This window comes from Pholcus phalangioides, unplaced genomic scaffold, assembly GCF_987345545.1.
Source record: "Pholcus phalangioides strain wild (caught in Gottingen) unplaced genomic scaffold, Ppha-v1.0 ptg000007l_1, whole genome shotgun sequence".
Taxonomy (NCBI): domain Eukaryota; kingdom Metazoa; phylum Arthropoda; class Arachnida; order Araneae; family Pholcidae; genus Pholcus; species Pholcus phalangioides.
In genome coordinates this window covers 5381200-5393203 of record NW_028301600.1, presented here as the reverse complement: position 1 = coordinate 5393203, position 12004 = coordinate 5381200, and the positions used below count along the sequence as shown (strand labels likewise).

The following is a 12004-nucleotide window of genomic DNA, read 5'->3' as shown; positions in this document are numbered from 1 at the left end:
AGCTGAATGTATACTATTATTCAGTAGGGAATTTAATATTGCACTCTTATCTATCTATTGTTCTCACCAATTCACAATAGCTGAATTTAATAATGCGATCCAATTTGTTTTATCCAACCTTAATTTTGATAATATTATAATTATTGGGGATTTGAATATAGAGATTTTTCCAAACAGTATTGACATCCATGATTACCTGAACTGTCTAAGCCAATATGGTTTTAAGTGTCTGATAAATAAACCTACTAGAGTGAGAGATACATCCACTTGCATCGATCATATTTTTTTAAAAATCACAAAATAACCCATCCACTATTTCTTCTGGAATAATTATTAATAATCTAACTGATCATTTTCCCATAGTTATGAAATTGAGCCATGATACAATTCCAAGCTCAAAAATTTCTGATTGCAGGTACTTTACAGTAATCGACAAAAATATGCTTTCTAATTTTCTAAATAATTATAAATACAATTGGAGGGATAATGTTGATATCGATACGCAATATTAAATTTTTGCATTTGTATTGAATTCTATTAAAAATAATTGCAAATATCGCACTAGAACACATAAATTTAATAATAACTAGATGACAAACAAATTGTTACCTATGGTTCGTAGAAAAGAAAAACTGTATAAAAGAGGTTTTGCATTTAGGATTTCACTGAAATCATATTTCAGCTCTTCTGTGGCCTATTTCATTCAGGAAAAAGTATGATTTTGAGGACCATATCTATAGAAAGAATAGGTTTTGTCAAGGAGGCGCAGAAAAGAGCTACACAGGGCCTGAGCCAATGGCTCAGCCCTGTGTCCCTCATCCAGAGGATAGGGGACAATTGCCCCTTCAAAAGAGCCAAATTTATATGGGGGAAAATGTGTCTGTCCCATAAAATATATGTGGATCTGATGCACCTACACAATTAGTAGCTTCTCGGACACATCACCCTGAATCCACCTAACTCTGTTCCATTTACAGCAAAAGAAGTCGGCCTAAGCTATAATTTGCAGCTGAAAATGTCTGTCTTTACTCCATTCCAAGCAGAATATGTCTACCTTCTCCCCATTTAAAGCTGAAGATGTCTACCTCGGTTTCATTCGTAGCTGAAGATGTCTGCCTCCACTTAATTTGCAGTTTAAGATGCCTGCCTCTATTATATTTGCAACTGAAGATGCCAGCCTTCACTCCAGCCTCACTCCATTCATAGCTGAAGATGTCTACCTTAACTAAGGCATGGATCCAGAGGGAAGCGGGGAAATGATCCCTCCTGTCACATCGTCTTGCCAGATGTTTGGCTTGAGCCAAAAAGACTTGATTCTTTGAATATGTTTTCTTCAGAACAACATAAGTGTTGAGAGAGGATGATAAAATATCAAAGATTCTCAATGAGGTTGGTAGGATGGAATATGAGATAATTATTCACAATCAAGTACTTTAACAAGAGAACAGCAATTTTTGTTATAGACTCTTATTATTTTGGATCTGTTGATATATCCTTCTTACTAATGATGTGTGTGTAAGTAATTATAACCAGAATATTCAATTGAAGACAGACACATATTTAATAGAGATTTAAACACTTAAAGTTAGACATAACATCTGTTGCCGTTCAGACTTGTGCAGCCATGTTTTTTTTGTACCGTTGCCAAAACTCTGAAACTAAATACTTGACTAATAATGTGTTGCCAGATACCAAAAACAGAAATAAATAAATTGTTTGTCCATTAACATAATATTCTAACACTTTCCCTTGTTAATAAAACAAACAATTCCGTTACAATACAAGTCCTATTCTAGCAGACAGTGTCACTAATCTTGGCTTGTGCAATGGCTTTGTCATCATATCAGCCAACTGATACTCTGTAGAGACCTTTTGTACTGCAATCTCTCCTTCTATCACTTTTTCACGAATGAAGAAATGTTTAATGCTAATGTGCTTTGTGCGGCAATGGAATTCTGGATTTTGTGCGAGTCTTATAGCTGCGTTATTATCAATTTGGATCACTGGAACTTTAAGTTGCACAACTGCTTTGTACATCCTTTGCAACTAAATTGCTTCTTTACAGCATTCATTTGCTGCAACAATTTCTGCTTCCGTGGTCGATGTTGCTACCATAGATTGTCGTTGACTGAGCCATGAGATAGCTCCACCAGAATACAAGATCACCACTCCTGTAGTTGAGCGACCAGTCTTTTCACATCCTCCAAAGTCAGCATCACTATAACAACCAACTTGATTTGAAGGCACGATAGCTTTGAGGAAGAGCATCAAGTATCTTGCATATCAGCAGCATATGTGGAAGCTTGGTTTCTTGTTTACTTTCTAAACCTTTGTTAAGCTCATTCCACAGATTCTTCAATTTGGATTAGTTTGCTGCCATATCCTCAGTTGATGACCACTTAAACTGGAAGAACTCTAAACAAATGTTGTACAGTTGATTTTCAGATGTCGCTTCAAATAGCTTGTGTAGTTCTAGCCACACATCCTTAGCAGAGTCAAATCTCATTACTTTCTCTAATGAGTGTCCTCTCAATTCTGTGTCCTCTGTCATTGAATTCGTTAGAACCATCATAGCACAGTTATTTGCTTTATTATACTCCTTTGAGTCAATCTTGTATTGACTTACAATAGTTTCTGATGATCCATCCAATGGCTTCTCTGGCAGTTGCATTTTTCCATTCACTATATCTAAGGCCTCACCATAGAAACTTGATGCAAATTTTATCCTATATTTTCATAGTGTCCAGTCTCCTTTGCCACTCAATGGCTTGCTTCTTGACTGGAGTTAGGCTTAGGAACTCTGTTTACTCACACACACAGCAGAGTCAGCATAAAGAGACCCATAACCTCTTATTATTTTGGATCTGTTGATATATCCTTCTTACAAATGATGTGTGTGTGCAGGGGCGTCGGAAGTGTTTTGAACCTGTGGGTGCTGGTCTTGAGATTCATGTAGGAAATTTCGATTTTTGAATCAATTCTGTGGGTGCTCGGACCCGTTCTACAAACTTCCGTTGGTGCTCGAGCACCCACAGCACCCCCGGCTCCGACACCACTGTGTGTGTGTAAGTAATTATAACCAGAATATTCAATTGAAGACAGACACATATTTAATAGAGATTTAAACACTTAAAGGCATAGGCGGAGATAGACTTTGCCCCCCCCCCGTATCTCCGCCCATGCTTAAAGGTGACAACATCTGTTGCTGTTCAGACTTGAGCAGCCATGTTTTTTTTATACTGTTGCCAAAAGTCTGAAACTTGACTTTATTATTCAGGGTTTTCAGCATCTAAGGCAGTGATTCCCAACGTGGGAGTTAACGCCCCCTGTGGGGGCGATGGAATGTTCCAGAGGGGCAGTAAAAGCTATGGGTATAACATAGGATCCTATGGGTTATATTGCGTTGGGGGGCAATGGGAGAAACATATTTCTGAAGAAGGGGGCGATAGAACAAAAAAGGTTGGGAAACTATGATCTAAGCAAACTCTGAAACTAAATACTTGTGACTAATAATGTGTTGTCAGATACCAAAAACAGAAATAAATAAATAAGTTGTTTGTCTATTAACATAATATTCTAACATAGACAATTCAATCACCTGGAGTATCAATTTATTTATTTACACATCTCAACAGGCTGAGCCCAAGTACAGAGATGGGAAACACCAGACATAAAGAATACGAAAAATACAAGTAATGAAAATTAATAGAAAAGCAAAATAATAATAATTCATTGAATTCACACGTTAAAAATAAAATCATCAACAAACATATAATACAAAAATATATATGCGCAACAGAAGCACACAATTGCATAACCTGGAGCTTTTTTTTCCCTAACAGGACTGTGAATGCATGGAATAGCTAAGCTTACCTTCTGTTGTCACAGATTCCCCTCAACTGGCATGTTTAAAAGACAATGTGGTATTCATGGAAGAGGAAATCAAGAAGCTATTTATTTTTATAATGACAACCATATTTTTATGGGCAATGTATTATTATTTCTTAAAGTGTTTTCAGTTCTTTGCTATGGTCCTCACAGGCCGCAACTAGGGGGGAGCAGGTGGGTCCTGTGCCCCGGGCGCAAATTTCATTCTGAAACCTCTCTTTCAACATTACAAGGGGGTGTCAAAATGCACGCTTGCCCTGGGTGACCAAGCATTTAGTTGCGGCCCTGGGTCCTTAAATATGGATAGCTGCACTTTGGTTTTATGAACAACTGTATTTATTATGGGTGTGTTTTAATAGCATTTCTTTATATATATTTTTTCCCACCCATCTCTTTGTACCCTTAGTTTTTTGTATTTTTAAAAAAACATTCACGCCATTGTAGAATGTCCATTGTGCATTTTCTTGTATTTTTATTTCTTTTTCACAATTTTCTTCTTCAACAAGTTGAATGAAAAAAACAACTTACACTTCTTTACTCTCTCATTCAGCATTAAAACTTCTCTTGATGTATCGGATTCTTCTTCAAACAAGCTTAAATCTGTAAAACAATGTAAGCAAAAATGTACATACACTGGGTCCAGATAAGTCTGAAAATACACAACTATGTGAAAAATTATTGAAATTATTTCTGACATATATAAGATATTTCTATAGTTGAAATATGAAATACCACTTCTTAAAAGTTGTTCCTAACTTACTAACTGGAAGTTTTGGCTGGTTTATGAAGCTATAACTTCTTTTGAATTGATTGAGAACATTTGTTTCATAGATAAAACAAATTTGTTTAAAATGATATTATATATAGACTTCCTCAGATACTCTGCGCATGCACATTTACTGTAAATACTACATATTTAATAGTTGTGTGCTATATTTTGAGTATGCGAATATATGAAAATATGAACAACTAGAAAGTTGTTGCCTTGTCCCTTCTGAGCTTACAAAACAATCTTGTTTTCAACTTGAATATTCACTGAGGTATATGAATTCAAAAATTGAAAAAGAGTTGAGAAAGAACAGCATAAACTAACAGACAATGCTCTTTTTTCCTCATTTATGCTGTTTTTCCCCAGCTTTTCTCTGATTTTGGAATTTAAATATGTCAGTGAATATTGTAGTTAAAAACAGGATTTTTTTTCTTAGTCTCAGAAGAGTCAATGCAACAACTTTCCAACTGGAAGTTAGAGGACAGGGGACCATACAAAAATTTAAATTTTTTTTATTTTGTGACAGTCTCAAAACTGGTACTGGATAACTTTTTAACACAATATGAGCATTTTTAAAATTGAAACCATACCTATGCGATAAACTATTGATTAGGTAAGAGTTGAATTAGGACTTTCGGGACACCCTGTACATAATAATATCCACTGGCGTATGCAAGGAGACTTTAGGGGTTCAAATCCTTCCCCTCCCTTGAGACACCCTGGAAAGATTGAAAAAAAAAATGGGGGACTCCCCTTCCCTGAGAAAATCCTGTGTACACTACTGATAATACCATTTACGATAATTTTATCCATAAAAATATAATTATATGTCTAGGGAAACTCTCATAGTGTCTCATAGTGGGGTACATCATCCCATCATTTCCCATAATCTACATGAAATCAGATTTTTTCTTATTATAAATTCAGAAAAACTATTTATACCATCATGATATGAATAAAAATTCCTTAGGAAAACAAGGGGTTATACGGGTGCTCTAATCTTTTCAAAAATTATTTCAGATTAGAATATTTGTCCATATCAAAAAATACAAAAATTTACTTCATAATTTTTTTTTACTATTTTTTTTTATTCCTAACTTCTTTCCTGTAGCATTCATTTCAGAAAAGACAGCCTCATATTATGGAATATTATGGAGCCTCAAAAAATGGAATTTTTCTTCTGTTAAGTATATTAATAAAAAGGGTAGAGAATGATTATTTTGTAAAAAAAACTCAAATTAAATACTATTCATTAATTAATAAAATAGTTAATTTATTAATATAAAACGGAAATTAAATAATTACTGCTTAATTACATTTGACATAATGTGAAAACATATCACTTATTTTTGGTTAATCTTAATTTTGAGGTAATGGATCATGAAGAGGGAACACAAACTTTTCTTATGCCCAAACTCAATTCACCATCATAAATATTGCTTGTTTGAGTTGCACAAACTGAGTTTGGCTGACAAGGGACAAAACATTACCTGTGACATTGACAGTGTAATTTCTGATAATTAATCCGCTCATGGATTTGCAAGTATATAGTCCACTATCTTCAATTTTTGCATTTTCAATCAGCAAACTGTTCACACCAAAGACAATGCCCGGTGAAGTTGGTAAATTGATAATCTCTGAATCTTTGAACCATTGAATTTCATTTTTTGCATCTTCATTGAAAAGACATTTGAGTTTCACTTTGTGGCCTATTGGAACTTCCAGATAGGTGTCCAACAGTAGGTCATCATTGAGCTCTGAACCTGGAGAGGAAAAAAAAAATTATGCTACCAGGTTGCCTATTTTCAGGTACCTATAAAAAATTATTTTTAACTCCTTACGCTCAATATCAGATGAAGAACTTGAAGAATAATTATTCATCAAAAAGGACACCCCCGCAATTTTAGAAAATGGCTGATTTTTATGGAATAACATGGTTATTTCAATTTTTATCTCACCTTGGTCTTCCCCCCCCCCCCCGAAACATCAGTTGTCCCCCTTCGAAAGAAATTTCTGGCAACTGCTTTGCGAGGCATCTCAATCAACTCCACTGAACTCAACATTCTCCTGTATGCGGGCGATATAGGCACGTATACATTAGCGCGCCAATCTTGTAGCATACGACCCCCCTGCAGCGGGGTCCTAATCATCACCTCCTAGAGACAGATCACCTCTATCTCTTGGAGGTGCTGTTCTAATCCTCTCGTGGGTAGAGAAACTTCCTTTGTGTTCCTTTCTTTCCTCAGGGCCGTAACTAGGATTTTTGCCGCCCGGGACAAACATTTTATTTTGCTGCCACCACAACTTTAAAATTCGATGATTTTATAACGGTGTTCTTTGTTCTCACCTACAATTTCCGCCCCCTAAATTTTACGGCCCGGAGCAGTTGCCCCCCCCCCCCATTCTAGTTTCGGCTCTGTTTTTCTTTATATTCGATGAAAAAACAGATTCCAGGTGGTTCCAGTTAAAACAGCTCAAGAATCGTTCACGACGCCGTACAAATTACTGAACAACCAATTGCGAATGCTTTCATTTATGTGTCGTTGTGGTGGTCGAGTGGTCATAACAAAGAAGCGGCATAGTGACGGATTCGCATTGCGAGGACGCGGAAGCATAATTTACAAGAGCACCGCTATTCCGAGATTCGTAATTTTTCCCATAACAAGACTTCAGAGTGTGCTTCCGGCTGTTACGTGTGGCAACTTACCAAACACCAGGGTTCATTAACGATTTCACTTTTATTTTGTCATGACTGCTCGCTCGCGCGATAATATTACAATAATATATAATTTAACAGTAATATAACATAATGATTATAATAATATAATACCGCAACGCTAAAAAAAAAAAAAAAACTGGCCGCGGGTAATACTATACTATTTCGCAAATGCACCGCTCTATTCCACGATTTTTTTCGTAATTTTTTCCACATAGTCAATCACGTTGCTTCAGCCTCTACGATAATTTGCGCAACTCTACGATATCTTCATTTTCGTATCTGATCGCGGAACAGGGGTGCAAACAAGGTAAACATTTCCACCGATGTTCCGCGAGGCATTTTAAATGTGTAATCGCGCTATTTTCCATGTTATAAAAACGATTTTATTTTTTAAACTATAAATAGAATAACGATACCAAATTTCTGAAAATGTGATAGAAAATCCTTGCAAATTTTATTAAAACATTTCTCGAATTCATCAATGCATTTTTCGATAGCAAATCGACTAAAAATAAACAGAAAAATTATAGTATACAAAAATATATATTATGTATGTTAATTACTCGTAAACAGCTACGAAATATTTAAAAATTGGAACTTAGGAAAAGAAAAGATACTAAAAGACAACTACGTTTTTTATAACATTATTGGTCTTAATTTCTCCTGCATGCTTTTGTTATAATATCTAACTGATTTACTATATGCAGTACGTTTTTGTATTTTAAGAGTCCGCAAAATATATTGTAAAATGTATTACTTCAGCAAAGAAAATTAAAATGTTTAAGTCATTTTCTGGCGAGAAGTACAAAAAAAATGTAGAACTTTGATCTTCAGGTTCACAGCCCGATACACTATCACCTGCACTAATTCGATCGACGGAAAAGGTTCTAAACTGCTTATCACCAAAAGCATATACTTTTAGTGAATTTTTTTTTTTTTTGGAAATGTATTACCACCTTCATCACTCGCTACCATTAACCACGGAATTTTAATCCTTCCCATACGCGAATCAAAATAAATAATTTTGTTTGGCATACAGCGTGTTAATCTTTCAGAATACATTCCGGTAATTACATAACGAAGCCACCTTGTGACCGAAAGCGAAACAGATCGTACGATATTACGGGAGTGGGAATTATCGTAAACCAAGAAAAGACGTGATTGGCAGAAATCGCGGAATAGCGGTGCATTTGCGAAATTAGCGACCCGCATCCAATTACTGAAGCTGCGCAGGAGAGGTCCAGAAATATCTCGCTGCACGGCCGTGCTAAAAGCATCGTGGGCCCCCGGGCTAAGTGATTTATTTGGGATCCGTACCCAGGCCAGAAATGCCCCTTCCTACCAGTTTACATGCTTACCCTCGAAAATTTTAGCCCATAGGCGGAGATAGACGTGAGAGGCGGAAGGGGGGGGGGGAAGGCATGACAATGAAAGTTGTGGGGATGCGCCCCCATAATGATGATGCCAATTGATACATGTGCATATACAGGGTGATTATAAAAAAACTATCCCGACATATGGGCTCCTAACTATCATACCATTCACAGAAACTGAATGAAATTTTGGCATGAGGTATTTTGATGTATGCGCTCAAGAATGATATGGAAAACAACAGTGTCACTCTAACAGTTACGGTTACAGTGAGAAAATTTCGAAAATATCAAATGGCAACACCAAGTTTTTTGTATTGTAATGTGATCTCCATTGTGAAAAACCCTGAATAGCGTTCGAACGGCAACTGTAGCATGAAAATCACCGGCGGTAGATAGGCTAAAAGTGAGGACAACCAATAAGGAGCATAAAATAAAGCATTTTATTGTGTTTCACAAATTTTCCACATGACCTTGTGGAGGACTAATCAGGCTGGGATCTCATCCGAAGAAACGGCGTGACGAATGAAACGAACATTAATGCTCTGGTGCACGGCAAAGTCCTTTTTACTTTTTCCTTGCCTAGCTCCGGGGATTTTCGTGCTACAGTTGCCATTCTAACGCTATTTAGTGTTTTTCAGTATGGAGATCGCATTCCAATACAAAAAACTTGGTGTTGCCATTTGATATTTTCGAAATTTTCTCACTGTAACCGTAACTGTTAGAGTGACACTGTTGTTTTCCATATCATTCTTGAGCGCATACCTCAAAATACCTTATGCCAAAATTTCATTCAGTTTCTGTGAATGGTATGATAGTTAGGGGCCCATATGTCGGGATAGTTTTTTTATAATCACCCCGTACATTAGATCAGTCAGCTTCGTCATTGACGCTGGAGGGGGGCGCCCCCCATATCTCTGCCTATGTTTCAACCTGATCTCATCTTCGGCCCTCCTCTGAATTTGAGGCCCCGGGCCGTGCCATTAGCTCCTATGAGCCATGTGTTAATACGCCACTCCCTCGCTGGTTGTGTGTGGCATTCAAGCTGTTTTATACTATATGGAGGAAAGGGTTCATGCTTTTCTCAAGAAATTATTAAATATAAGCAAATACTATCCTTTGGATATCTTGTTGAGATATAGAATAGAGCGTACATGCTCAACCCAGGGCCCGCGGGATAAATGCGGCCCTCGGAGTCATCTGATATTGTCCGCGACAAATAACCAAACCACACAAATAACCCACGAAAGATTTTGAAATCACTTGGGTGGATTGCGGCACATTTTCAGATCATTAACGCTGTCAACGACACATATCCAGTGATCTGAATATGCCAATACATAATATTCAAGAGCACACCTCTAGGTCACTTGAGTCAGTCGTGGCACACCTCCACTTCGCATCCAGGTCACGTAAGTGGCTCGAGGTACATTTGCGGATTACTTGAGTGTCTGACGGCACATTTCCAGATTACTCGAAGGGCCAGCGAAACTCTTTCGGATCACTTGCGTGGCTCGCAGCACACTTAAAGATAACTTAAGTGGCTCATGACACATTTACAGTTCACTTAAGTGGTCCACATAAATTTATAGATCATTTAAGTGGCTCGTTTGCACATTTGCAGATCATTTAAGCGACTCGCAGTGCATTTCCAGATCTTCTAAATTACGCGCGGCACATTTACAGATCACTTGAATTGCCCGCTTAACACTTTCAGATCACCAGAGTAACTCGTGGTATAATTCCAGATAACTCAAGTGGCCCGCAACGAGTTTCTAGGTAGTCCGCACTCTGGAATAGGTTGATGTTCAACCAACTCACCACGCATTAGGCTGCGATCATAGTGGAGCGCAGAGATACGAGTTCCAACAATAGCTACTAGGAAGAAAAAAATGCATAGGGATGGAGGAAGAGACGTCCGCACATACTAAAACAGGAAGAGGACAGAGAAAAAGGCCGGAGGTTTCTGAAATGTATGGGTGTGACGATGACGCTCCATCCGTAGAAGGAGGAAAAGGAAAAGAAAAGGGAGAAACGGACCAATCAGCAGATGGCGAAAATCAGCAGATCGAGGTGAAAACAAACAAGATTATTCAAGTAACGCACCTCATTCAGTGGCCTCTTTCTCTTCTTTATCTCGCTTTTCGAGTATGTGCGGTGTGGAACAAAATAATACAATTGAAGGGTTCAGGGGAAAAACGACTTCACAGCAATTTTTTCAAAAATGAGATAGCAGTGTCTTCTTGTAGATTTCAAAGAATACTATCCCCACATGCATTCATTTTTGGGGATAAAATGATTTTAAAGTCGTAAAAAATAGCGTCGTTTTGGTTTAATGGGGAAGACCATTATAATCCAAACTTTCAAACTCTTTTTTTTTCAAAATCAAATTTATGCTGTAAAGTCGTTTTTCCCCGCGACCCTTCAATTGTTTTCGTCGCTAGTCCCAATTATGTACTCCCGTACTTCGTGGTCGCCTCACTATGTGTTCGGCCTTAGGCTTCTAAGAATGAACGAAAACAGTATACCAAAAATTTGTTTCCACGAAACAAAATAACGGGATAACTGCGTTCGATCTGATATTTGGTTCACACATCCTCTTTGCCTCATTCCAAGCAGTTTTAACATCTCTTAATATCACTCTCCAAGATGACAGATCTTGACTCGATCGCTTCAATATTAATTTTACTTTGCAGATAATTTTGAATTCGCACTGCAATCATACCTTCTGTTCCATCTCCCTTTGCCGGTTCGTAGGATATTTGGCTATATAGTGGCTCTTTCTCTCTCTCTACGTCTCTTTTTATTTTTTACACCTTACTCGAACAAAAAGGTATATATTGCATAAATTTAACCCTGATGAACGTTATCGGAGGAAGGGAAGGGGGTTTGCAAACAATTAAATAGCCATAATGATCTTTACCACCTGCTTAAATAATGCAGCTTTTTTGCTCTTCAAAAACAAACCTTTCTAAATCAACTTTTATATAAATGTTTAAAGATCCCTCCCCTTCATTCTGTTTACATTTTTTCCGATTTGTTAAAGATATCTCAAAAACTATATGTTTTTTATAACAGCAGTTTTGAGCCCCCTCCCCCTCCTTTCCCTTTCTGTTCTCTTTCTTTTTGCCATGCACCCAGGCAACATATTTGAAATATGTACGGGAATTATTTATTTGTTTGGGTGTGCGTGTGTGTATTAAGCATGAATATTTTCTGAAAATGTGCAGGTATATATAATTCTCAATTTTTATTGTA

General features: G+C 37.1%; 1 protein-coding gene across 2 annotated transcripts in view; it reads right to left on the bottom strand.

Moving 5' to 3' along the window:
- Positions 1 to 12004, bottom strand: part of LOC149084828 (fibroblast growth factor receptor 3-like) — a 75428-nt gene that overhangs the window by 25208 nt on the left and 38216 nt on the right. For both annotated transcript variants that reach the window (XM_089232568.1, XM_089232567.1), the window contains exons 3-4: positions 6148 to 6420; positions 4417 to 4488 (exon numbers count right to left, since the gene is read on the bottom strand). In XM_089232568.1, coding sequence (XP_089088694.1) covers positions 4417 to 4488; positions 6148 to 6420 — 345 coding nt within the window. The remainder of the gene's footprint in view (positions 1 to 4416; positions 4489 to 6147; positions 6421 to 12004) is intronic.